Source organism: Oryx dammah, unplaced genomic scaffold (assembly GCF_014754425.2).
Source record: "Oryx dammah isolate SB20612 unplaced genomic scaffold, SCBI_Odam_1.1 HiC_scaffold_16, whole genome shotgun sequence".
Taxonomy (NCBI): domain Eukaryota; kingdom Metazoa; phylum Chordata; class Mammalia; order Artiodactyla; family Bovidae; genus Oryx; species Oryx dammah.
This window is the reverse complement of record NW_024070200.1, coordinates 44149203-44172395: the sequence shown is the minus strand read 5'-3', so window position 1 is coordinate 44172395 and position 23193 is coordinate 44149203. Positions and strand designations below refer to the sequence as shown.

General features: G+C 42.1%; 1 protein-coding gene across 3 annotated transcripts in view; it reads left to right on the top strand.

The window, feature by feature from the left end:
* The first annotated feature begins 7450 nt into the window (after positions 1-7450).
* Positions 7451-23193, top strand: part of BTBD1 (BTB domain containing 1) — a 47416-nt gene continuing 31673 nt past the window's right edge. For 2 of the 3 annotated variants that reach the window (XM_040257446.1, XM_040257447.1), the window contains exons 1-2: positions 7498-7987; positions 18826-18982. In XM_040257446.1, the coding sequence (XP_040113380.1) occupies positions 7590-7987; positions 18826-18982 (555 nt within the window). In that variant the 5' untranslated portion in view covers positions 7498-7589. Of the gene's footprint in view, positions 7988-18825; positions 18983-23193 lie in introns of all 3 variants that reach the window. The other variant, XM_040257445.1, reaches the window with a different exon arrangement.

Sequence of the window (23193 nt, the reverse complement as noted above, 5' to 3'; positions counted from 1 at the left end):
TGTGAGAGTCGGACTATAAAGAAAGCTGAGCACCAAAGACTTGATGCTTTTGAACTGTGATGTTGGAGAAGACTCTTGAGAGTCCCTTGGACTGCAAGGAGATCCAACCAGTCCATCCTAAAGGAGATCAGTCCTGGGTGTTCATTGGAAGGACTGATGCTAAAGCTGAAACTCCAATACTTTGGCCACCTGATGCGAAGAGTTGACTCATTGGAAAAGTCTCTGATGCTGAGAGGGATTGGGGGCAGGAGGAGAAGGGGACAACAGAGGATGAGATGGCTGAATGGCATCACCAACTTGACAGACATGAGTCTCAGTAAATTCCTGGAGCTGGTGATGGACAGGGAGGCCTGGGGTGCTGTGATTCATGGGGTCACAAAGAGTCAGACACGACTGAGCGACTGAACTGAACTGAATTGAAAGGAGACTAAAGTAGAGAGAGGTCAAGGCCAACAGTTGGACAATACACTGTCACATTGTCTTTTTGCTATATACTATAGTGCCTAGTAGATTTTGTATTATTTCAGCTTCATAACTCATTTTTTTAAAAATGCTATTTGTTTTTAAAACGGGGGCTGTGCTGGGTCTTCACTGCTGCTCGGGCTTTTTTCTGGTTAAGGGACACAGGGTTCTCATTGCCGTGGCTTCTCTTGTTGCAGAGCATGGGCTTTGGGGCACATAGGCTTCCATAGTTGCACCATATGAGCTCAGTAGTTGTGGCTTCCAGGCTCTAGAGCACGGGCTTCATAGTTGTGACACATGGGCTTAGTTGCTCCACGGCATGTGGGATCTTCCCAAACAAGGTATCAAACCCTTGTCTCCTGCATTGACAGGTAGATTCTTTATTATTGAGTCACCAGGGAAGACCCCAATAATTGTTGTTTTAAGCCACTAGGTTTTGGACAGGTTTGTTACACAGTAATTAAGAGCCAGAACAACACCCATGTAACTACCACTGTATACATAACATTTCTGTTACCCTAGAAGGTTCCCTCATGCACCCTTCCATTCAACAACCGTCCAAAAGCTTAAGTGCTATTCTGACCACTAGCACCACATTAGTTTTGCTATGGTGAAGTTTGATATAATTAGAATCATGATATGGCTGGCTTCTTCTGCTCAACATGAAATTCATATTATTTCAGTATTTGGGTTTGTTCTTTTTCATCCATTGTAGAAATATACCACCATTTATCCATTCTAGCACTGGTCATCATTTGTTCATTTATTATGAATAAAGCAGCTATGCACATTCATGTACTTCTTTTGGTAGGCATAAGTACTCGTTTCTGTTGGATATATACCTAGGAGTGGAATGGCTAAGTCACAGGATATAGGTATGTTTAGTTTTAGTAGGGTGGTGGTTTTATTTTTTTTTAATTGAAGTGTAATTGCTTTACAACGTGGTGATAGTTTCTGCTGTACAACAATGTGAATGAGCTATAAGTATACATATATCCGCTCTCTCTTGCATCCCCTTCCCCCCTCCCCCCATCCCACCCCTCTAGCTCATCACAGAGCACCAAGCTGAGCTCCCTGTGCCATGCAGCAGCTTCCCAGTGTGCTCAGTCACTCAGTTATGTCCGACTCTTTGCAGCTCCAGGGACTGTAGCCTGGCAGGCTCCTCTGTCCATGGAATTTTCTAGGCAAGAATAGTGGAGTAGGGTGCCGCTTCCTACTCCAGGGTATCAGACTCGCATCTCTAGCGTCTCCTGCGTTGGCAGACAGGTTGTTAGCCATTGAGCCGCCCGGGAAGCCCTGGTACACACAGTTGTGTGTATACGTCAATGCTACTCTCTCCGTTTGTCCCACCCTTTCCTTCCCCCCGCTGTGCCCACATGTCCATTCCCTACATTTGCATCACTATTCCTGTCCTACAAATAGGTCCATCAGTAGGGTGGTGGTTTTCAAATATGCCCATGAATTCTTTGATACTACTCCATAAAGGAAGGGTATGTGTGCCCCCTCCTTGAATTTGGACTGGTCTTAGCGAATCATTTGTAATCAGTTGAATATAATGGATATGGCCCTTCATTTGCGTGACTTTTGAGGCTAGGTCTAAAAAAATTATGCATCTCCACCTGGTTTTCTTGGGACAGTACCTCTGGGAAATTTCCAACCAGAATTTCTCTAAATACTGTTCTGCCTCATTCTCATTCTCCTTGTAATAGTCCATTTTTTCATTCTGTCTCAGATGATTAATAGATACATACTCTTTTCTGTATTTTCTGTCCTTTTTTCTCTCTGTTTCAATTTGTACATCTTCTACTGACTTGCCTTCTAGTTATACTAGTCATCTGTTTTGCTGTTAAACACAATTTGTTATAGTGCCTTTCCAATCAAGAATCTCTGACTCTTTTTTCATGGATTCTAACTTTCTGGTGAAATTATTCTCCAACTTCTGTTTTCCTCATCATATTAATCATAGCTATTTCACAGTCCTTGTCTGATAAATCCAATAGAACTGATTGGATTTATCCATAGAACTGATTCTGTTGTCCATAGAACTTAATCATCCATAAAACTGATTTCTGTTATTTCTTCTTTCTCCTTCTCTCTCTCTGTTTTTTAACATGCCTCATAATTTTCATTTTTTTCCTGACAACATTGTAGAAAAAAAAAAGTTGACTCTCTGGATGGTATGCTGCTGCTGCTGCTGCTGCTAAGTCGCTTCAGCCGTGTCCAACTCTGTGCGACCCCATAGATGGCAGCCCACCAGGCTCCCCTGTCCCTGGGGTTCTCCAGGCATATCTTTCTTCAAATAGAATTGAATTTCCTTGCAGCAGCTCCTACATATCACCTTGACCCTGTCAAAAGACTGATTTCACACTAGCTAATTTTTTTCATATTGCTAGCATGTAACCCTTTCTTCTAGGGCATGTCCTTATGAGATCTCAATCTAATTACTAAGACTTTCATTTTAGTGGAGCTTGAACTAAAACTTCTGTCTCCCTAACACTGTAGCACATGTGAAGCCTCTACTTATCTCTATTCTCTCAGCTGCTATTGTTTCTCCTTGTACATGCACAACTTAGAAATTATCCAATAGCATGAAGTTAATTTATATGACGATTTTGGGGTTCCCTTTTAGGAAGGGAAAATCTTCATAGTTCCCTCTTTTCGAGGACTCTGCTCCAACTTTGGCAGTTTCATAGTCTGTCTCTTGAATTCTTTCTGCTTAAGAAAGTGAAAGTGTTAGTCGCTCAGTTGTGTCTAACTCTTTGCAACGCCATGGACTATAGCCCTCCAGGTTCATCTGTCCATGGAATTCTCCAGGCAAGAATACTGGAGTGGGTTGCCATTTCCTTCTCCAGGAAATCTTCTGGATCCAGGGATTGAACCTGGGTCTCCAACATTGCAGGCAGATTCTTTATCGTCTGAGTCACTGGGAAAGATGTTTCTGCTTAAGAAACAAGCAATAAATTAGAAAATACCCTCAGGGAAAAAGCAGGAGTAAATCTCATGTGCTTCCCTTCTCTTTAGGACCCTAGTCCCTCAAGTCTTATCTGCAATATTTATTATTTACTGCTGACAAAGTCTCTTTGACCAAACTCAGTCAGGCTCCTCTGAGCCTGCTTCTCAACTGTGCCTCAGCTGTGGTCCCAGGCCTGTCTTTGGCCTGCCTAACTCAGTCTTAGCAAGAATTCTCTAAGTTATAAATAACTTAGTGAGAATATCAGGGTCTTCCCTGGTGGTCCAGTGGCAAAGACTCTGAACTCCCAATGCAAGGGGCCTGGGTTTGATTCCTGGTCAGGAAACTAGATCCCGAATGCTGCAACTAAGACCCTGTGCAGCCAAGTAAATTTAAAAAATAAAAATAAATATTTTAAAAGTATGTTGCTTAATTTCCACAATTTTATGAATTTCCCAGTTTTCCCTTTGTTATTAACTTCTAACTGCATCTCTCTGTGGTCGGAGAAGACGTAGTCCACGTGCACCTGGGAAGAATGTGCGTGCTGCTGTTGTTGAATGAAGTGTTCTGTATATGTCTGTCAGATCTAGTTGGTTTATTTTGTTAAGTCCTCTATTTCCTTACTTATCTTCTGTCTGGTTGCTCTGTCCATTACTGTGAGTGGGATATTGATGGCTCCAACTATTACTGTAAAGCCATCTATTTCTCCCTTCAATTCTTTCAGTTTTTGCTTCCTAAGTTTTCAGCCATTATTTCTTCAAGTGTTCTCTCTGCCACTTTTGCTCTCTTTTCTCCCTTTAGGAATCCCACAACATTGTCTGTTTAATGAGGGGCCATGAAAGTGAAAGTGAAGTTGCTCAGTCATGTCCGACTCTTTTTGAGATCCCATGGACTGTAGCCTACCAGGCTCCTCAGTCCATGGAATTTTCCAGGCAAGAGTACTGGAGTCAGTTGCCATTTCCTTCTCCAGGGGATCTTCCCAACCCAGGGATCGAACCTAGGTCTCCTGTACCGCAGGCAGATGCTTTACAGTCTGAGCCACCAGGGAAGTCAATGAGGGGCCATAGTTCTCTTAAAGTGAAAGTGTTAGTCGTTCAGTAGTGTCTGACTTTTTGCGATCTCATGGACTGTAGCCCTCCAAGCTCCTCTGTCCATGGGTCTCTCCAGGCAAGGATACTGGAGTGGGTTGCCATTTCCTTCTCCAGGGAATCTTCCCAACCAGAGATCAAACCAAGGTGCCCTGCATTGCAGGCAGATTCTTTACCATCTGAGCTTCCAGGCAAGTCCCTAGTTCCCTTAGGGTGTTTGCTTTTCTTTTCTCTGCTTTTCTTCAAGCTTTTTGATTTCTGTTCTCTGCTTGATAATTTCTGTTGTCTTATCTTAAAGTTTGCTGATTCTTTTTTTTTTTTCTGCTTGCTCAAATGTACCTTTAAATTCCTTTAGTGAATTTTTTATTTGAGTTGTACTTTTCTGCTCTGGAATTTCTTTTTGGTTTCTTTTCAGGTTTCCTATCTCTTTATTGATACTTCCATTTTGTTCACACATCATTTTCTTGATTTTATCCATATTTTCTTAAGTTCTTTGACCATCTTTAAAATAGTTGTTTTAAAGTCTGTCTAGTATATTTGCCATTAGGTCTTTTGTAGAAGTGGTTTCTTTCTACTGATTTATTTTTTTGTTTGCATGGGTCAAACAAACATTTATTTCTTTGTATGACTTGTGATTTTGTTGTTGTTGAACATTGGACATTCAAGTCTAGTAATATGGTGACTTTGGAAATCAGATTCTCCTTTCCCCCAGGGTTTTCTATTTTTTTAAGTAATTTTTTATTAATCTTATTTATTGATTTTATTTTTGCCTGCACTGGGTCTTTGTTGCTGCAAAGAGTCTTTCTCTAGCTGAGACAAGTGGGGGCTACTCTCTAGTTGCAGTGCGCAGGCTTCTCATTGCCATGGTTTCTATTGTTGTGGAGCCTGGGCTCTAGATACTTGGGCTTCAGCAGTTGTCACACCTGGGCCTAACTTCCCTGCGGCATGTGGAACCTTCCCGGAGCAGGGATCAAACCTGTGTCTCCTGCATTGATTGTTTTAAAATCTATCTCTTTGCCAAGGACCTGCCTGAGATGTAAACTTAAGGTCTTCTCAGGCATTTTCTCTGCCGTTCCCTGGGTATGTATGGTCACTCTAATTTTTCCCATGTGTACAGTTGCTTTTTAATACACTAGTCTTTACTATCTGGTTCCACAAAAGGGAAAAAGTGAAAATGAAGGAGGGATAGGGAAGGGTGCTGGTCCTTTAAAACCCCTAGAAGTCACTTCAGCTTAAGCATCCTGCAGCAGTGGAGAGAGGTACCCCAACAACAATAGCTCGCCCTCTTTGTCTGTGCCTTTGTGTTCAGAAGCAGAAATCCTCTTGAGTACAGACCCCCAGTATTTGGAGGATAGGTGCCTTTTTGCCCTCCTTGGCTCCTACAAGCTGTCGACTGAAAAAAAAATCCACAGTGTGAGAGTTGTGAGTTGTTTTATTTGGGGCAAAATGAGGGCTATAGCCCGGGAGACAGCATTTCAGAGAGCTTTGAGAAACTGCTCCAAAGAGACATGGTGGGGGGTGGGGGGGCAGTGGAGGGACAGTCAATATAGATGTGATTTTGGTGAAGGGAGGAATACATGCAATCAAGGACATATATTTTGCAGAAGGTTACTGTTAGTCACGAGGAGCAGGCGTCACCATGAAGGATTTTAGTGCTTTTCTAGATACAAGGAGAGGGAAGGATTGGGGTCATAAAATCATCTCCTGAAAATATCTATCTGAAGACCTGTTCGGCCAGTTTCTCCCAGAGCACAGAGGGCCTCATTCCTGATCTCCACCCTGAACTCCTTTCAGTGGGTGTTGAACATCAGCAGCTGCAGTGGCTCATAATTTGATCCTTGCAGAGGTAGATGGTAAGTGCCATTTGTAGGCGACAGAGCTGTGTACCACCATGTGGCTGGTGGTGGAGGACATGTAGCTGCTGTGCAAAGAGCTGAAGCTGATCAAAATCAACAGCAATTTGCTTTCCAAGTCTTCCCCTAGAAGTTACCAGCCTTCAACAGAGTCCATAGTTCTAAAATAAGTACAGAAACAGATTCTGCTAGTGAAATTGTTTACGTAGGAAGACAGACTCCTGGTGATCCAAACTCTGCTATCTTCCCAGAATCCTCGAATTCACTTATTTTTATTTTCAGCTTGGCCAAGAAGTGCTTTTGGCTATTCTTTGCACTCAATTTTTTATCACATTCCACAAGCTTTAATAATGCAGTGTCTTTATTTTTTCTATTATGATTTTATTGTCCTTTACCAGATACAAGTGTCAGTTGCTCAGTCCTGACTCTTTGTGACCCCGTGGACTGTAGCCCTGCCAGACTCCTCTGTCCATGGCATTTCCCAGGCAAGAATCCTTCTGCAAGGGATCTTCCCGGCCCAGGGATCGAACCTGGGTCTCCTGTTTTGCAGACAGATTCTTTACCACGAGCCACCAGGGGAGCTCTAATTTACTTTGGTACCTTTGAGGGATTTTGTTTGTTTTTTGAGATTTAGAATACGGTCAATTTTTGGTAATTCAAACACATTTTTAAAAGAAGAAGAAAAGGAAAGAAAAAAGAATCCCTGATCTATATAGATACCAAAAATAGAGGCAAAAGAGGGAGGAGGATAGGGGGAGGCTGTTAGACGTAGAAGGGCTCCACGCTTGCTCCCAGTATTACCACAGGAACAGTGCCCCTCTGGAGGGGTGACTTTGAGGATTCCTAGAGGAGGGGGCCACGTGAAATCACCTTCTCTCCTCTCACGACCTTTCTTGGCCATGCCCTCCGCCTCCTCTTCCAGACGTGAAACTCCCAGAAGGCGAGCCTAGGAACTCGCCCTGGATACAGGTGGGAGGCGCTGCAGTTGGTGAGGAGGGGCCTAAGGGAAGGAAGGGGCCAGCGTTTCAGGCCCGGTAGAACTCCCACCTCCGGCCCCGCGGCGGGGACGCGCCTCCGCGCGGGGACGGGCGCCGGACAGCTCGGGGAGGGGCCGGCGGAGGCGCGCGGCCTCCGGAAGCGCCTTTCCCGGAAGGTAGGGAGGCGGCGCCGGCCTCGGCGATGGCGGTTGGGCGGCGGCACCGCTTTCTCTAGCCCGCGGAGCCGCGCCGCTGGAGGATGGCCTCGCTCGGACCAGCAGTTACAGGCGAGCAGGTCCCGGGGGCTGAAGCGGAGCCGGGCGCCGCGGGGCCGCCGCCGCCGTCGACTTCCTCTCTAGGGCCCCTGCTCCCCCTGAAGCGGGAGCCGCTGTACAACTGGCAGGCGACCAAGGCGTCGCTGAAGGAGCGTTTCGCCTTCCTCTTCAACTCGGAGCTCCTGAGCGATGTGCGCTTCGTGCTGGGCAAGGGCCGCGGCGGCGGCGCTGCCGGGGGCCCGCAGCGCATCCCGGCCCACCGCTTCGTCCTGGCGGCCGGCAGCGCCGTCTTCGACGCCATGTTCAACGGCGGCATGGCCACGACGTCGGCCGAGATCGAGCTGCCCGACGTGGAGCCCGCCGCCTTCCTGGCGCTGCTGAGGTGAGGGCGGCCGCCCAGCCGTGACTTTGGGCGAGGCTCTGCTTACCCCCGGCCTCAGTTTCCTCCCGCGTCGGTGATGCTCGGGGAGGTCGAAACCGACATTCGTCAGCCGGGACGGCTGCCTGCCTGTCGTTAGGGTAAACACTAGTGTCTGGGGCCCAGGAGCCTGCGTTTTCCCGTTTCCAGTAGCGGGGATTTTAGGGAATTAGGGACGTGATGAGAACAGAGTTTGGGTCAGATCGCCCTGATGGCCTATTTGCTACGTTTTAGGGTTTTGTTGGGGGAGAGGGGTAGTTGCGGAATCTTGGAAGACCGATGCCCTTTTAATTTTATTATTTTTTAAATTGTTACTCCTTTTTCATTAATGTTAGTTGTCATGATCCAGGAAAGTAAACACCTAAACAAGTAAGTTTGGTTCTAGCTAGCTTGCTTTCCAGCAGACAAGATTATGTTTGCTAAAAAAAACAATCTTCCTATCAGTGTTAGAATTGGCTTTTTGATTATGTGAGGATAGAAGATTGACTTCTGATTAATATTATTTAATGGAGGGAGCTAATAGTCTGGCATTATCACCTGGTTATTCACAAAAGTCCTTTTAGAAAGGTGTAAGTATTGTGAAGAAAGCTGAGCGCTGAAGAATTGATGCTTTTGAACTGTGGTGTTGGAGAAGACTCTTGAGAGTCCCTTGGACTGCAAGGACATCCAACCAGTCCGTTCTGAAGGAGATCAGTCCTGGGTATTCTTTGGAAGGAATGATGCTAAAGCTGAAACTCTAGTACCTTGGCCACCTCATGCGAAGAGTTGACTCATTGGAAAAGACCCTGATGCTGGGAGGGATTGGGGGCAGGAGGAGAAGGGGACGACAGAGGATGAGATGGCTGGATGGCATCGCCGACTCGATGGACGTGAGTTTGAGTGAACTCCGGGAGTTGGTGATGGACAGGGAGGCCTGGCGTGCTGCAATTCATGCGGTCGCAAAGAGTCGGACACGACTGAGCCACTGAACTGAACTGAACTGAAGTATTGTTTTATACAGTTTTGATAATGAGACTGAGGCCCAGAGAAGTCAAGTAACTTGACGGAGGTAACAGAGCCAGCCCATACCAGAGACCATGTGTGTTTCATTATGAGATGGTTTTAGCTGCCTGAATAGAATGTATTGTTAAAACAACAGGCTTGGATGGTACTGAGGCATAACAGGTAGGTCAGGGAACAGATAAGTTCTCCACAAAGGCTCACAGCGCAGTGAGATCAGTAGGAAATGTATACAAAGTTAACACAGGTAGAAAGTAATACCACAATCCCATTAAAAAATGAATAAAGGACAGGATAGATCATTTAGGGAAGAAAAAGTATAATTAGCAGCCAGTGTTTAACCTCATTAACAATTAAAGAAGTGCAAATTAAAAGTATAGTACTTTTCCTCTTCTTACAAACCCTCCAGTTTTTTGGTGTGGGTTTTTTTTTTTTTTTTTGGTGAAGCTAACATCTGGCAAGACCTTTCCAACAAAGGTGGTAGGAAAACAGTTTGGCATTGTAAATTATTTTCCCCACAGGTAGGAAGTAGTCAAGTACTGAAAATGTTCCACACAGAAATATTTAAGCGGGACTATTTATAGTAGTGAGGAAGTAGTGTAGCAGAGGGAATGGTTTTAACAGTGGTAGGTCCATCTGATGGCATGTGGTGCAGCTGCTAAGCAGGGCACTGAAACCCACTCCAGTGTTCTTGCCTGGAGAATCCCATGGACAGAGGAGTTTGGCGGGCTGTGGTCCATAGGGTTGCAGAGAGTTGACTGAAGTGGCTTAGCAGCAGCTGCTAAGTATGATAGTCATGAAGACTAGATAATAACATTATTGTGGGAAAAAAAAGTGTGTATAATTAGCATTTGAAACATTTCTCACAGTAGTTAAAAACTGAGACAAGAAACAGCAAAGATATACTTAGAGAAAGGGAGAGAGGAAATATACCTAAATGCTAACCAAAGTTGTGTTGGAGTGGCAAGATGGTGTTGACTTGTTTTTCATTTGTTTCTCATATGTTTTGTAATTTAGTTCAGTTACATTTATAAAAGGAAAAACAACAACTCAAAAGCTAATATCTAGATCATTTTGGGATTTGGTTTGAAGTTGACTGGGAGCATTGGTTTTACTTCTTTAGATTTTCTAAATTGGAAGTACTTTTTCATGAATTGTTGGTTCACCTTCATTGTAATCACCTGTTAAATTTTTAATTATCTTCCTTCCTCCTTACAGTATTGTAATGTTTGCCAGTGGGACCTTGAGAGTGTATTTAATTCTTTCCCTGAATCTGATATTGGCTACGTTTGAGAGCCACTGATCTAAATATTGTTGGGTAACTTTTTCTCTTAAAAAGTACAGAGATTGCTAGGATAAGAATGTAGAGAGAAAATGCTGGTTTCATGTTTTCACTGAAACTGTTAATCAGTCTGTTGTTTCCCATGAATAGAAAATAAGTGGATTCATCTGAGTCCTTGAAATTTTTCTAGTTTCAATGTGGTCATGGTATTTATACTTCTTCAGGCTCTAGTCATTGTTTTATTCTGAAAGTGATCTCTGGACTGATTTTTAAACTTAGGTTATTGGCTGGTTGTGAAGCAAAGATGGTGTATTTACCTATTATTGTGTGACAAAAAGATGTGTCATGGTACTTACTGAGGTTGAAAAGCAGGTTAGCTTGGGCATACTTTTATGTTTACAACTTGAATTAAACATTACTTAAAGGCTTTTGAAGCACTTTAAGAAACTGCTCATTTTGATCTGCCAGACCTTTAAGTGATGTTCTTAGTTGTTCATTTGAGAAACACTGCCTTCCTTGTACTGTTTTAGATATCGGATATAGCAGTGAACAAGAGGAAGTCCCTACCCTCACAGAGTTAATCATCTAGTAGGGAGAAACAAAGACAAAATGTCAGGTACAAATAAGTGTTTTAAGGAAAGATGATCAACCTGTGGGAGAAGGACCATTCATCGCAAGAAAAACGTGTTTAAGGCCCCAAATTTCTCCTGTTAGACAAACTGCAAGAGTAAACCAGTGTGATCTGAACAGATAGAATAAGGGGCAAAGTGGTAGAAGATGAGGTCAACAAGATAGGCTGGCCGGGATTGTGCACAGCTGTAGAGCCCATGGAAGGACTTGGATTCCCCTGTCTATAGTGGGAATCCTTTGAAGGGTTTTGAACAGGGAGTTGATAGGAAAAGTGAGTGTTAGTCACCCAGTAGTGTCCCATTCTTTGTGGCCCTACTAGGACTGCATAGCCCGCCAAGCTTGTCTCTCCATGGAATCAGGGGTTGCTGTGATCTGGTTTAAAAACTCCTGGCAGTTGTTTGGAGATTAGACTGTGGAAGGAGTAAAAGGAGCAGGCGACAGCTGTTCCACAGGTTGTCTTTAGCTGTTGTCTTCCTTTCTCCCATTAACCTGTGGCGCTACATACTGCCCCAGCGGTACCGTGAAACTTGTGCTCAACCCAAACCCCGTTTCCAGCTGGACAATCACAAATGAGTGTCTGTTTAGTACACATGCAGATGGCCTGTCAACAATAAAAATATCTTAACACTTAATGAGTGCTTGCCATGTTCTCCTTACTGTTGCTCCTGAGCACCTTGTGTGAACCCAAATTTCAGAACAGTCTTTGAGGCAGGCATACTTCATATGTCCTGTCTCAGACAGCTTTTGTCATAACAATGCTATAAAGCACCCCAAAAATCAGGGGCTTAGAAAAGCAATCGTGTATTCTTCCTCTGAATATTCTTGTTATGTGGGTCAGTTGGGGATGACTCAGGTGGGCTTGGCTCCAGGCTGTAGTTTGGTTCCATTATGTTCCATTTGTTTCTCATCCTGTTTGGACCAATCTTAAAGGTTCTGCTCAATTCTCTCAATTTTTTTTTTTTTTTTTTGCATTTTTTCAAACAGATCACACTGCCTTTAGACTCAGCTCGCTTCATTCTTCACGCTGTTAACAGTTATCTCTCTGATATCTAGACATTATTACAGGACTCCCCTGAATCTCTTAATGACTTCTTTTTGCGTATGGGATGCATTTAAACATTTTAACCGATATGCAAGACCTTTATGATTTGATATCTCTTGCTCTTCCTCTCCCATCTACTGAGTACCCCAGTTCTGCTGATGGTCTTTTTCTTATTTTAATACTTGCTTTCTAATGCCTCCTTGCCTTTGTACTTCTTTGTCTGCCTAGAAGGTTTACAGACTTAATAATTACCCTTCAGGTATACTTGAGGCTTTATCTCTTTATGAAACATCGCTGCCGGCAGATTTGCTGCCTCATGTAATGTCTTGTATCGTTTTTTATCTGTTGCTGTAGAACAAGCCACTCCAACACTTAGTGGCTTAAACATAGTCTTATTATCTTTCACAGCTGTGTGAGAGGTTCTTCTAGCATATTCTTCAGGTCTCCCATGCAGTCAGTCTGATAGCAGTTGGGGCAAGGGTCATCTGGGGGTTTGACTCAGATTATGGTTTGGCTGAGCCTCTCTCTCTCTCTCTCCAAAGCTCCTCCAGCTGATCTTTGTAAGGTTAGCCTGACTTCCTGGCGAGCAGCAGGCCATGGCTCCTGAAAGCACAAAAGTAGGAGCTTCTGCATCCTCAGAGTTTAGGCCCCAGGCTGGCATAGTGTTACTTCTGCCACGTTCTGTTGATTAAAGGGAATCGAACAGGATGAGCCCAGATTCATTATGGGACACCTCTGTGTAAAGGTCTGGACCGTTGAAAGCGTGATTTACTAGGGCCATCTTTAGAGATAGTTATCAAATCATGCTTAATGTATAATGCTGTTATAATTATGACATTACTTTTTAATCATTTTATTACCAGACCATGAGCTTTTTATGAGCAGTGTTGTCTGTGTTTGTATTTCTAGGACCTGTCTATTATTATATAGCCCTCAGTAAATGTTTTTGAGTAAAATGAATGAATCAATAGTGACAGTTTCCTGTACATAATCTTATGATTTTTCTAATTTACAATGAAGTTTGTACCTTAGTCGTTTAATTTTTAAATTGGATTAAATGTAACCTGAGTTTTATATTTTGGAAAGCCGTTCATCTTCAGGAAAAAATCAGAAATAGTTTGATGACCTGTAATTATTTCTCTGTGCTCTGGTTCTTAGAGGTAGTGTATTAGGAACTTTAATTTTAAAATGCAAAGTACTGTGGTAATATTATGTTTAATTTTAAGTTATAATTTGTAAATATTGGCTTACAGAGTTTTTTTGACTTGCAGCAGTGTTAGTAATTAAATAAAATGTGGGGAAAACATGTATGTAAAATATGAATCAAGGTGATTCTTGGATTTTTAAGTAGCCTTTTTTCTTACTAGAAATGAAAATGGTTTCCCTATCAATAGCTAGAAACTTGTACTGAGCTGTGTAGTTGGCTAACGTGTATTTATTAAATCTTTGCCAGGTGCCCAAACTGAGCCTGGTGCTGTGGGAAAGATATGGGAAAAAATATAAGAAACACAGAGTTCCCTTTCTTACAGTTTATAGTCTGGTATTTATTTATAACTTCCATTGCTCCAAAAACAATTTAAAATGTCTAACAAGAAACACAGAGGTAAGAAATAAAGCAGTCAAATGAAGCTAATATAAAAATGCATGCTATGCATACTCTATAGACTTAATTTTGATCATTTTAGCAACTATTACAAAAAGGGAAAGCTGGCCAGTCAGTTACAGTTCACAGTGTTTGTCAGTTAAAAACAGGCCAACTGCTTAAGAGATGCACAACTCTTATCTGATACTAAGATCAGTTAAAAAAAATTCCTGATGCCGTCCCGTCATAAAGAAGGCATTACTGAGATGAATAGTGTCCTTAATCTACATCTTTAGATATAATATAGATGTTTCTTAAATATATTCAAGCCAAAGGTATATTACCAAGGTATAGTTTCAGTTCAGTTCAGTCGCTCAGTCACGTCCGACTCTTTGCGACCCCATGGACTGCAGCACGCCAGGCTTCCCTGTCCATCACCAACTCCCGGAGTTTACCCAAACTCATGTCCAGTGAGTCGGTGATGCCATCCAACCATCTCATCCTGTCATCCCCTTCTCCTCCTGCCCTCAATCTTTCCCAGCATCAGGGTCTTTTCCAGTGAGTCAGTTCTTTGCATCAGGTGGCCAAAGTATTGGAGTTTCAGCATCAGTCCTTCCAATGAATATTCAGGACTGATCTCCTTTAGGATGGACTGGTTGGATGTCCTTGCAGTTCAAGGGACTCTCAAGAGTCTTCTCCAACATCACAGTTCAAAAGCATCGATTCTTTGGCGCTCAGCTTTCTTTATAGTCCAACTCTCACATCCATACATGACTACTGGAAAAACCATAGCTTTGACTAGACGGACCTTTGTTGGCAAAGTAATGTCTCTGCTTTTTAATATACTGTCTAGGTTGGTCATAGCTTTTCTTCCAAGGAGCAAGCATCTTTTAATTTCATGGCTACAGTTACCATCTGCCGTGATTGTGAAGCCCCCCAAAATGAAAGTCTCTCACTATTTCCCTGTCTATTTCCCATGAAGTGACGGGACCGGATGTTGAATTTTAAACCAGCATTTCTACTCTGCTCTTTCAGTTTCATCAAGCTCTTTAGTTCTTGGCTTTCTGCCATAAGGGTAGTATCATCTGCTTATCTGAGGTTATTGATATTCCTCCCTGCAATCTTGATTACAGCTTGTGCTTCATCCAGCCCAGCATTTTGCATGAGGTACTCTGCATATAAGTGAAATAAACAGGGTGACAGTATACAGCCTTGACGTACTCCTTTCCCGATTTGGAACCAGTCTGTTGTTCATGTCCAGTTCTAACTTGCTTCTTGACCTGCATACAGATTTCTCAGGAGGCAAGTAAGGTGGTCTGGTATTCCCATCTCTTTCAGAATTTTCTGTACTTTGTTGTGATCCACACAGTCAGAGGCTTTGGCAGAGTCAATAAAGCAGAAGTTGTTTTTCTGGAACTCTCTTGCTTTTTCGATGATCCAGTGGATGTTGGCAATTTGATCTCTGGTTCCTCTGCCTTTTCTAAATCCAGCTTGAACATCTGGAAGTTCAATTCACGGTTCACATACTGCTGAAGCCTGGCTTGGAGAATTTTGAGCGGTACTTTGCTAGCCTATGAAATGAGTGCAATTGTGTGGTAGTTTGAGCATTCTTTGGTGTTGCCTTTCTTTGGAATTGGAATGAAAACTGACCTTTTCTAGTCCTGTGGCCACTGCTTAGTTTTCCAAATTTGGCATATTGAGTGCAGCACTTTCACAGCATCATCTTTTAGGATTTGAAATAGCTCAACTGGAATTCCATCACCTTCACTAGCTTTGTTCATAGTGATGCTTCCTAAGGCCCACTTGACTTTGCATTCCAGGATGTCTGGCTTTAGGTGAGTGATCACACCATTGTGGTTAATCTGGGTCATGAAAGGCAACTTGAATGGAGTTGTGGGCCATATGTTAGTGACTCAGTCATGTCGAACTCTGCGACCCCGTGGACTGCAGCCCACCAGGCTCCTCTGTCTGTGGGATTTCCCAGGCAAGAATACTGAAGTACCTTGCCATTTCCTTCTCCAGGGAATCTTCCCGACCTTGGGATCAAAGCCAGGCCTCCTGCCTTGCAGGCAGGTTCCTCACCACTGAGCCACCAGGGAAGCCCTGCGGGCCATGTAGTACAGTCTGAAAGCACAACTCTTTGCTTCCTGGGATGTTCTTCCTGCCCTCTTTCCATGTTTTGGATCTCAAGTAGAAGTTCTTGTGGGAACCTTTTCCAGCTCTTTTTGTCAAGGACACCAATTATAGATTGTTACAGAACCATATGCTTGAATCTATTCAAACAATGGTAATAAAGGCCCCGCATCTCAGCTCTATAGTTTATAACTCTAGTAATTTTTGCCTGAAAACAAACTAAGACATATATGAAGACTTCTTCCTATCTCTTCCTTAAAAATTTAATCGGTTTCTCGTTTAAGAAGGGAATTGAGCATGTTGTTAGCCTTCTGTCTGTTCCAGTTAAAATGACTATATAGAGAAATACAAAAGAAATAAACGCATTACAGTGAAGACAAAAAAGGGAGAGAGGTTGGAAGCCAGTGTAGAAAAGGGACAAGGCAGTTGGAAGTGTGTTGATAATGAAGTGAAGTGACTGGAGCCCAGAATCCAGAGAAGGAGGAGCTGTGGTGGAGATGGGGGCTGTCTTTCCTGGCTGAGCCCCAGCATGGCTCTCGGTTGAGAGGTGGTGGTGAGCAAGGTGAAATGAGAAGGTCATCCCCTCAACCAGCTCTTGTATGCTAACCATTGCACACTGCCACCACTCCCCACTCCCACCCCCCTCCGCAATAGCTGACAGACTCCTCTTTACTTAAACTAGACAAACCACCTGGGGAGAACTAGGATGCTGGCTTATCTTAGGGAATTGAGGGTAATGGCATTGCAAGGGGTGGAGGAGGTGTGGAATCTGACCTAAAGGCTGCTTCCCACTCTCAGGTCAGGTGTCAGTCAACGGGCTCCCCACATACACAGCTCCCCACCCACCTCTCCATTTTGGAGAAGGTTTTAGCTGGAAAGCAGTCCTGCTTACACAACAGCAAAGAAAACACACCAGCTACTGGAATGGTCACTGGAGATAATCATTAAACTTTTGACGTATAAGGAAAGGCAGAATATGAATGATAAAGACCAAGAACAGCTGGTCCTTGAGGAAGTAGGTAATCCAGGGAACAGAAAGGAACTTTTAAAACTTGGAGACTGAGAACATTTTTCGCATCCGTAAAAATGAGACATGGTACTGTGGAGTTAAAAATAATACTCAAGAAGCAAGAATTCTTAGAAATTTAACTGTATGATTGCTGGGGGAAAAATAGAAGGGCTGGAACACTTGAAATCTTGTGAAATACAGAGGAAAATAGCAGAGATAAAAAATGAAGCAGTATAAAAAATAAATAGCTAATGTTTACTAACTATTCGTGTGTATTTTAACTGATGCTAATCCTCACCAGAGCATTACGTAGAAGGTACTGTTGTTCACATCTCTTAACAGAGGAGCACAATGATAACTAAGTCATGTAGCTAGCAATGATAGAACAGATTCAAACTCAAGGGATCTCTTCTTGAGTCCAGACAAATTAAGAGGGCTCCCACCTGACTGGTCTGAGAGTCTAACACTGAAAGTAGTCAGGAGCCCAGAAATGGTGTGTTATGGTAGACAGCTCTTGTGTTTCTTCAGCCTGTTTCCCCATCTTTAAAATACAGGTAGCAGCACCTCCCTTCCTTGTGAGAGGATTAAATGAATTGGCGTCTGTCACATGATAGAAACTCAACAAATGCTAATTTTCCCTCCTCTTTTTATTCATCCCCCTACCCCTGACTATAAGAGACTTAAGGTTTTTCTTAATTCCGTGCACTCATCCCTAAATGGCACGTATCGTTAAGTGAGTATTACGAGGGTGATACAGATGGCTGGCTTGAAAGGTTTTGGGAAAATGTTTGAAAACAGTGTAATCTTGAAAAACAGCAACCTTCACTTTTGCACCTGAGTTGTAAGGGAGTCACTCAGTCATGTCCGACTTTTTGTGAGCCGATGGACTGTAGCCCACCAGGCTTCTCTGTCCATGGGATTCTCCAGGCAAGAATACTGGAGTGGGTAGCCATTCCCTTCTCCAGGGGGTCTTCCCGACCCAGGGATCAAATTCCGGTCTCCTGCATTGCAGGCAGATTCTTTACCATCTGAGCCACCAGGGAAGGATGGAAGTGAACAGCTTCCACTGGAAGTAGTTGTAGGGATAATGATCTTATTAGAGGGATGCCAGCATTTGGTTAAAGTGGGAAGTTGGGGGATGTAACCAGCTAGAATTTGATCCTGGACGGTGATTCTGGCCACCAGAATAGAGAAATTGAAAAGCAGAGGGAAGGGACGTGAACTAGAACCTCCTTTCTCACTCACTCTACTTTATAGTGTTCTGAAAGATATTCGTGGGCTTTCAAGTTTCTAAGTCTTAATTCGTATTGCTAAAATTAAATACTTGTTCTCAATGCCTTATTTCTCTAGCACCCTCAGCTGCTCTGAGTGTAACTGAGCATTGGGCAGTAAGCTCAAGGGTTTCTGAGGAACCACAGAGGAACTAAAATGAATATGCAGTAGCTTCAGTATAATTCAGCAGGAACTGCCCAGGCCCTCTCTGAGATTCTTATCCTCTATGTGCACTTGTAGGAATCTGACTTATCTAGTAACAGAATCAGCTCCTGAGGTGATGGGTAAGGTGGTATTGGTCTGGTAGTATTTTGAGAGAAAATTGGACCTATATACTCAAAAGTGCATAGCAATATGGGGCCATTTAAGATATCATTAAACAGTTTTATTCTTCTGAACCCCCGTACTCTAGTCTTTGGTCATAATGCTAATTCTGGGATAATAAGGAAAGGTTAAAAGATGCCCAGAATAAGAAGATACCATCATCAGGAAATAAATGGATGTTTTGATATTCAGAGATGTGAAGTTAAGCTGTCTGTAAGTTTGCTTAAGTGAACATTTTTTGATGAAGAAGAGAGAAAGCTGCTATGGAGCGCTAAAAGGCCTTTAAAAATTTGGCTTGAAGACTTAACTTTAGTCTCCTCTATAAATGGAGACTGCCTACCTCTCAGGATTGAGTCAGAGTAAAATGAGGTGATGTATGTGCAAATAATCCTGGAAAGTCTGATGTGCTTTTCAAGTTATTTTTCACTTTGCTAATTATCTTTTCAAATATTCCTCAGAGACTTAATTCCAATGGATTGCTTGTCTAAAACCCTCCTGACCGTCTCTGCAATTTCCACTTGCTTCCCAGATTTCTGTATTCAGATGAAGTTCAAATCGGCCCAGAAACAGTTATGACGACTCTTTATACGGCTAAGAAGTATGCAGTCCCAGCCTTGGAAGCGCATTGTGTGGAATTTCTCACCAAACATCTCAGGGCAGATAATGCCTTTATGTTACTTACGCAGGTAAGTTGATGTAGCTAAGGTATGTATCTTTTAACTTTAAAAATTGGGTTTAACTGTATATGAATATTTAGTATTTCCTGGAGAATTAGTCCAAGATCATTATTTTTAAAGCATATGAAATCTTTTGATTTCATTGAGGGAAATATATCAGGTTCATGTGATTTTAGAATAGAAAAACAAATTAGAGTTAATGTATCATGTAGGTGAAGAAACTGAAGAAAGTGTTAGTCATTCAGTTGTGTCCGACTCTTTGAGACCCCACAGACTGTAGCCCGTTAGGCTCCTCTGTCCTTGGAATTCTCCAGGCAAGGATACTGGAGTGCGTTGCCATTCCCTTCTGCAGGGGATCTTCCTGACCCCAAGGATCAAACCCAGGTTTCCTGCATTGCAGGCATCACAGACAGGTTCTTTACCGTCTGAGCCAAACCTTATGTAAATAAGGTGTTTCATCTCTGTAAAGTTATATAGCTGTTTAGGATTGGAGTTGAGAGTAGTGTCCAGCATTGTTGATGCTGTGATTGAGAGAGTATGACGCTTTCTGGACCTTAGTGCTCTATTTTTGTTGGGTCCGAAATTAACATTGAGTATTTCAAGTCCAGAGCAGTTGTAAGATTTACTGTATTCTGTCAGCTTGGTGACCTACTTCTGAAGGGTTTAGAATTTATTTTTATTTTTGAACACCAAAAACATTTTGTATTGGGGTATAGCCGGTTAACAGTGTTGTGATACCTTCAGGTGAGCAGTGAAGGGGCCCAGCTGTAGATATACATGTATCCATCCTCCTTCAAACTCCCCTCCCATCCACACTAGCACATAACATTGAGCAGAGTTCCATGTGCTATATAATAGGTTTTTGTTGGTTATCCATTTTTAATATAGCAGTGTGTACATGACTTTTCCAGAGTCCTTAATTGTACCTTCCCCCAGGCAACCATGAGTTCATTTTCTAAATCTTTCTGTGAGTCTCTTTCTGTTTTGAAAGTAAGTTCATTTGTATCATTTTTCTTGATTCTACATGTAAGGGATGTCATATGATATTTTGGAGGAATTAAAATTTAAGAATATTCTTTCTTTGACACTTACAAAAGTTTTCAACATGTATACTATAAATACAGAAAAATGCACATGTCATATGTATATAGTCTGAATGTTTACATACTGAACACATTTATGGAACCATTAAGCAGTCCTCAACATACACTATTTAGCACTTGTTTAATGCCTATAATCTGAGCTTCATACTTGAGATATAAGTAAATCGATTTTTTTCTTCTTAGACAATGTAATGATACCCTTTTACGAATTGTTTAAAAAAATCCTAAGCTAGCCTATAACTCAGTGCCAGGGGGTGAATTCTCACGTGTTGAAATTTTAATCCCCAGGACCCTCAGAATGTGACCTTACTTGGAGATAGGGTCTTTACAGAGGTGAGAGAGTAAAATGAGGGGGGTGGGGAATGTCTAAGCTGATAATATGTAATCCTGTTGAATACTAGTAGTGGAAATAATCATGAATATTCCTTAGCTTAACCCTCTCATTTTCCAAATGAAAAAACTAAAACCTGACTAGTTAACTACCTGCCCAGAGTCTCACAACAGGCTGGGTGGAGTCAGACTTGTTTCCCATTGTGCATGCATTCTGTCACATCACAAATGATTAATGATACGTCTTTTTGTAAATCTTTGGTCATTGAGTATTTATAGTTACAGAAGAAAGAACATGCTGATGTCACCTCTTCTTGGACATAATCACAGAACTCCATGTCTGTGTGTATTGTACACCAGACACAGGCTATTCCATTGGTATATATTATCACATTTACTCCTTCTTTAAGCTGTGATGTTATTTATTATTATTATCATCCCCCTTTCAAAGATGAAATGGAAGCTAAAAGAGGTAAATATCTAACGTAATGTAAGATAGCAAGTGGTAAAAGGTCTCAACCTTAAACCAATAGAGTATGGTGATATTGATAATAACTGCAAAATGTATTGAGTGACTTAGTGTATGCCAGGTCCCATTCTAATTACTTTGTATGCATTAATTCATTTAATCTTTACAATAACTTTAGGAGTTGTAGCTATCCTCGGTGAAGATTTTCTTATCATCCACTTTTTATATAGAAGCACAGAGAGGTGAAATAACTCAATAAAGATTATATAACTAACAAGCGATATCTGTTGTTCAGTTGCTAAGTAATGTCCGACTCTTTTGCGACCCCATGGAGTGAAGCCCTCCAGGCTCCTCTGTCCATGGGATTTCCCAGGCAAAAATACTGGAGTGGGTTGCCATTTCCTTCTCCAGGGCATCTTCCTGACCGGGGAATCAAACCTGCATCTCCTGCATTGGCAGGTGGATTCTTTACCACTTGCATTTTCTTTTTCCTTTTCTGAACTTGTGATGAAAATCTAATAAAGAAGTTGATAATCATGATTCTTTGTTGTCTGAAGAATTTTATTGTGTGTGAAGAGGGTCACTTAACCACATTGATTTTTTTAAATTCAGTCATAAAATTTAGAAACCAGTAGGGCTTCCCTAGCTGTCCAGTGGTTAAGACTCCGAGCTTCCACTGCAGGGGGCTTGGGTCAGATAGATTCCTGGTTGGGAAACTAGGATCCCATGTGCTACATGACGTGACCAAAAAAAGAAAAATTAGAAGCCAATAAATTAAACTTTGACAATGAAAATCCACTTTCTAGTTCAGTAAGCCAAAGTCAGCTGTATACTTTTGCTCAACATGTATCTTACTTTCTTTTGCTTACCATTAAGTTTCTGGGATTCATTCCTGTTGTTCTAGATCTACACACAGCAATATGGGCCTGAAAGTCTGCATTTCTAACAGACTTTTAGATGATGCTGGTGCTTCTAAACCACATTTTGAGTAGCAAGGCTTAACATATGTTACTGAGGAAAAAAGGAACTTTTCAGTGCTTTGTTGGTCTTAGAACTCAACATTACTCCAGATTTTTCTTTGGTGGGGTCATGTGAGTTAGCCCATGAATTGTCATGTGAATGTCTTGTTCCTGCCAAGTGAATCATTTGAACTGAGAATGTTCATTTACTTGAGAGGACCTATGCCAGCGTCCCTCTAAAACAAAGAACCAGTGTGCTGTCCCAGCGTGGATTACAGAGGGAAAACACTCTGGGGCGCCGTGCTCAAATTTAGAGAAAATTAATTTTACTCCTAAGTAGCAGCAGTAGATTCCCAGGTAAATATGATATCGTATTGAATGACTGAAAATATTCCTACTCTGAATAAAATAACTTGCCAAAAATTATTTTTCCTGAAAGTAAAACAATCCATTTTTCTGCATAAATACTAACTCAACTATAAACACTGAGTTGGCCAGCTAGAATATCTGCCAACATTAGAATTTTACTTACTTTTAAACTTGTTTTTTGAATTATAATGTACATCCTGATAAAACACATATTATAAGTTTGACTTCTGACTTCTTAAAGCTCAGCTTTGCTGAAATCATATAGCAGTTGACTCTCGACCAACATGGCCTTGAACTTAGTGGGTCCACTTCTATATGTAATTTTTTCAGTAGTAAATAGTAGATGATTTGTGGTTGAATCCGCGGATATGGAAGAACCTCAGATGCAAAGGTCCAACTGTAAGTTCTGTGTGGATTTCAACTGCACAGAGGTCAGTGCCCCCAACCTGCAAGTTGTTCAAGGGTCAGCTGTATACTCTCTTGCTCAACATATACAGTACTTCCTTATGCTTACCATTAGGGATTCATTCCTATTGCTGTGTGTAGTTGTAGATTGTTCGTTCTCATTGTATAATATTCTATCATGTGGATTTACTTATTTGCTTTTCTGTTGTTAGGCCTGGTTTTTGCTTAGGTTCCCAGAACTTTAATGCTCTAAAATTTTTGTACTTTATTCTCTTCCCCCCAATCAAACAGGAAATGGGGGGAAAATCTGTTTGTACTGGTATGCTTGACAATTGATGTTATCATTTAGTGAAATGATCCTAAGACTGGGATTTAAGGGCTGGCTTCTCCTGTGGCTCAGTTGGTTAAGAATCCGCCTGCAATGCGGGCGACCTGGGTTCGATCCCTGGATTGGGAAGATCCCCTGGAGAAGGGAAAGGCTACCCACTCCAGTATTCTGGCCTGGAGAATTCCATGGACTGTATAGTCCATGGGGTTGCAAAGAGTCAGGCACAGCCGAGCAATTTTCACTTTCACTTTGGAACA